At 39.5% G+C, this 3,750-nt stretch overlaps 1 protein-coding gene and 2 long non-coding RNA genes across 9 annotated transcripts in view; 2 read left to right on the top strand and 1 right to left on the bottom strand.

Annotated features, from left to right (window-relative positions):
- Positions 1–794, top strand: part of LOC116692602 (uncharacterized) — a 15,660-nt gene extending 14,866 nt beyond the window's left edge. Inside the window, exon 3 of the long non-coding RNA XR_004332735.1 lies at positions 784–794. This is a non-coding gene — a long non-coding RNA (uncharacterized LOC116692602). The remainder of the gene's footprint in view (positions 1–783) is intronic.
- ptpn11b (protein tyrosine phosphatase non-receptor type 11b) overlaps positions 1–3,750 on the bottom strand; it is a 45,985-nt gene that overhangs the window by 5,473 nt on the left and 36,762 nt on the right. For all 7 annotated transcript variants that reach the window (XM_032521036.1, XM_032521035.1, XM_032521038.1 and 4 more), the window contains 4 exons: positions 3,430–3,561; positions 2,028–2,182; positions 651–718; positions 384–535 (listed from right to left, as the gene is read on the bottom strand). In XM_032521036.1, the coding sequence (XP_032376927.1) occupies positions 384–535; positions 651–718; positions 2,028–2,182; positions 3,430–3,561 (507 nt within the window). The remainder of the gene's footprint in view (positions 1–383; positions 536–650; positions 719–2,027; positions 2,183–3,429; positions 3,562–3,750) is intronic.
- LOC116692601 (uncharacterized) overlaps positions 2,858–3,750 on the top strand; it is an 8,646-nt gene continuing 7,753 nt past the window's right edge. The window contains exon 1 of the long non-coding RNA XR_004332734.1: positions 2,858–2,868. This is a non-coding gene — a long non-coding RNA (uncharacterized LOC116692601). The remainder of the gene's footprint in view (positions 2,869–3,750) is intronic.

Raw genomic sequence — 3,750 nt, 5'->3', positions numbered from 1 at the left:
TAAGTAGGTCCATTTTTACTGTATTGACATTACAGAAGTCTATATCGTTCATCATCTTGTATCTTCACTTGTTGCAAAGTGACATATGCACGACTCAAATCTGCACTCGACTTACACCGGGTTGTGACATAAACTCTCCTGTATCTGCGATATAAGACCTTAAAAGACATTAAATAGTCCCAGGTGGCATCTACGTTTAGCATTGGAGCAGCACTTTGGAAACTTGCTGACACATAACACACAGTACTGGCATCCCGGCCGTGTCAACTCAAACACATCTTACATAAATATTATGCCTATATTAGGCCTTCATTACTGCGTCAAAAAGTGTTTTTTTATGTATTTTTTATTTTTTTGGAAGCCATTGGAAAGTTGTGGAGTACCTGCTCCTCCTCCAGTCTCTTCTGAGCCGTGTCTATGTACTGCTGTACAGCCATGTAGATGAACTTATACTGGGCCTCTGTCTGTACCATGCCTGATCTCTGCTGCCGTACCCTCTGGATGGTCTTTGGGATGTCGATGTCACAATCTAGACCTAAAACATGCACATGTACGCACATCCAGAAATAAGCTGAGAAGAGCATGAGATGCAGTAAAAAGATTTCAATTTAAAAATTCCAGTGTGTCAGATTCATATTTGAGTCTCCCACCTTGGCGGTTAATAATGTCGATTAGGATGTCAACGACGATTATTGTGCCTGTCCTGCCGATGCCCGCACTGCGGGGGACAACAGGGTGAAGAGTCAAACCATGTGTAGTTACAACACTTAAAGGAAATAAGAGGCAATTTTAAGGTGGAAAATAGATGTTCTTACTTATAAGAGCATGTCTGATTTCATCCAGACTGTTATGAAAAGTGTTACATAAGCATTTTGAGTTTTCTCAATCCATACATGACAATGGAAGTGACACATGAAAGTCTAAGGTTAAGAATTATAGGTTTTCACTTGCCAACAGCAATAAACTTGAATATGTTGTTGTGTCTCATATAAAATGTTGAGAGACAACTCAACTCAGTGTCATTTTCCCTACAATAACAACATAATGTATGCTTTTATTTTTTCCGCTAACTATGTTAGCACAGGCCTGAATATAATGTAAACATGCTCAGGACCTATGTTAGAGTGAGTACAGTTAGGTGTTTGGTGCCTTGCTCAAGAGCCCAGAAAGTGAACTGGCACCTCACCAGCTATCAGTCCAAACCCCATACTTCAGTCTGTGCCCAAACACCCTACGGACTGAGCTACTGCCTCCCATCAGCAGCTGACGGATCAGTGGAATTCATAAATCAGATGTTCTGTCAATCTGTCATCATGTCAGTAGCACATGTCTGGGGGATTGTTATAGTAAAGTACATCAAAACAAAATCCTGACTACAGCCTAACTAAAACAGATTGTGCTTTTTTGTGCTACTGTTTAGTTAGTGTTCATGCTGACATATACAGTATATATTCAAATTTTTTTATTAGGATAAACCCCGTGAAATGTCTTATCTAGTTTTCGTAAGTAAATCAGATCAATGTAAATAAAGCATGTGGAGTAATAGTATATTGGCAAAAAAAGCAGAGCTTAATATAACCGTTACTAAAAATAAATAGCTGCAAGAGGTAACATAGAGGATTAAGTGAATTTAAGAGCAAATTCTAAATGTGTTAGTCCTAATAGTAACCATGTCTTTATAATTAGTTTCTTCCATTGCTAGTTTGGTTAAGGCTCATTGACAATTACGTAAGGTAAGTTTTAACTTTAATTATAGCACACCCAAGTGGTCAGTTGAAACCCTATTTTATGATATCCCAATTTCATATTTTTTTATTTAGTGAGCAAATTTTCAGGCGTCCACAGTAATTTTCTCATCTCATGGAAAACTTGAGTCCACATGGAGAAAGAGACAAAGAAAAAGAGTATTTAAATAAAGCTTGACTATTCTGGTGGTACTCAAACCCACTACCTGCACTTGAGCATCTACCCAGTATGAATTAACTTTCAACCAAACTCTACGCATCATATTGTAAAATTGGTTGTACCTGCAGTGGACAACAATAGGTCCGGTGTCTGGAATGGTACTCTGGGTGCGGTTGACCTCCTCTAGGAACCAGAGGACACCGCCGGGCTCATTGGGCACCCCGTGGTCTGGCCAACTCAGGTACTGGTAGTGCCAGATGTACCTCGGAGGCTCCTTCTACAAGGAAATTACAGCAAAAAAAGATAAGTTAAAGTTGTCAAAAGATTTCTCACAACACTTGCACTGTTAATATGTCTTTCTCCTTCTTCATCTCCATATTGGCTCTGTAGTGTTCGTTAGGCTTACTGTAAAAATTAGGGGACAAAATCCACAATACTCCTTCCAAGCATGGTTCCCCAAAGTTCAGCCAAAGCTAATATGATGCTTCAGCAGTCCGATTTAGACAATTTAAGTGGATTTGTTTTTCCAAAGTCAGTATAATATTTCATCTTTGTGTTGGATCAGACTTATTTATTGCTGTACTGTAATGTAGGGATACTCTCTGGTAGTCACATGCAGTCTTTGTTGCTGTAACTGCTATTGCAGTACTATTGAAACTACACCATTACTAATTAGTAGTCGTGAATTTGGAAATATGCTTTTACGCTAAATGAGAATTGTGGATTATGTCCCTAATTTCTTACAGTGGACTCATGCTGAGGAACTAATGCACAGGACCAGGATAAGGTAGATGAATACAGCAACCAGGAACCCCTCCTGTGTAAAGAAGAAAACTTTTCTCTCATTTCAGTGAAACAAAATCTTTCCATTGTGAGGACCTGAATGTGCTGAAACATGGATGGACTACTCTGTCCACTTTAGTCTCTGCTTCCACAGAACGTTGACAGGAATCTTTATTAATTGTGAGAGTGTGTTATATCAACAAACAAGTGCTGGTTGATTTTCTTTAATTTAATTTAGTGGTCATTCACCTAAAGACAAACAGACGAACAGAAGCATAATTTGGGGGCTATACTCTTTGGAGACAATACTGCTAAATTAACCGTTTTAGCAGACTTTACACACCGTTTTAAATTCCTCCCTTTTAAATGAATTTTAAGCTGATTGACTACTGTGATGAAAGCAACATGAACAATGGCACTGTGCAAACTTTAAGAAGAAGAAGAAATTCCCAATTGAGCAACAAATCCTTAATTTGTTCATTATTGTATTAATGTATAAAGACTAATTTACATTTATTTTTGGCTTCAGTGGAAGAAACCTTGAAATATTAAAAGGCACTTCTGCTACATACTTTTTTTCTACCTGTTTGAGATCCATGCAGTAAGTCCTTCAGTAAGCAAAAGCACGTGCTGTTGGATTGTGTGTGTGTGTATGTGTGTGTGTGTGTGTGTGTGTGTGTGTGTGTGTGTGTGACCACAGGTCAGTGGGTCAACTCTGATTGAGTACACAGCTTTCCCTACCCTGTCTAGACGGGTCACCTCCAGCTGCCTCAGGATGTAGTCTTGTGCTGGCCGCTCATCCATGTTCCTTACTAGCACCTTTCCAAACTCTTTTGTGGCGTGGAGGTCGGGCCAGTAACGGACACATTTGTTCTAAATCAGGAAAAACAGAGAGAGAAGGGAGGATGGAGAGGAGGAGAGGGAGGATGGTGGGTATTAAACAATTGAAACAACCAGCTCATCTCAAGCAGTTTTCCAATCAGCTTAACAGTCATACTATCCTTGTCAACCATCTCCCTCCCCACCCCCACAACTTACACACACACACACGCACACGCACAC

The sequence above is a fragment of the Etheostoma spectabile genome, chromosome 7 (genome assembly GCF_008692095.1).
Source record: "Etheostoma spectabile isolate EspeVRDwgs_2016 chromosome 7, UIUC_Espe_1.0, whole genome shotgun sequence".
Classification (NCBI taxonomy): domain Eukaryota; kingdom Metazoa; phylum Chordata; class Actinopteri; order Perciformes; family Percidae; genus Etheostoma; species Etheostoma spectabile.
This window is presented reverse-complemented; position numbering and strand designations above follow the sequence as displayed.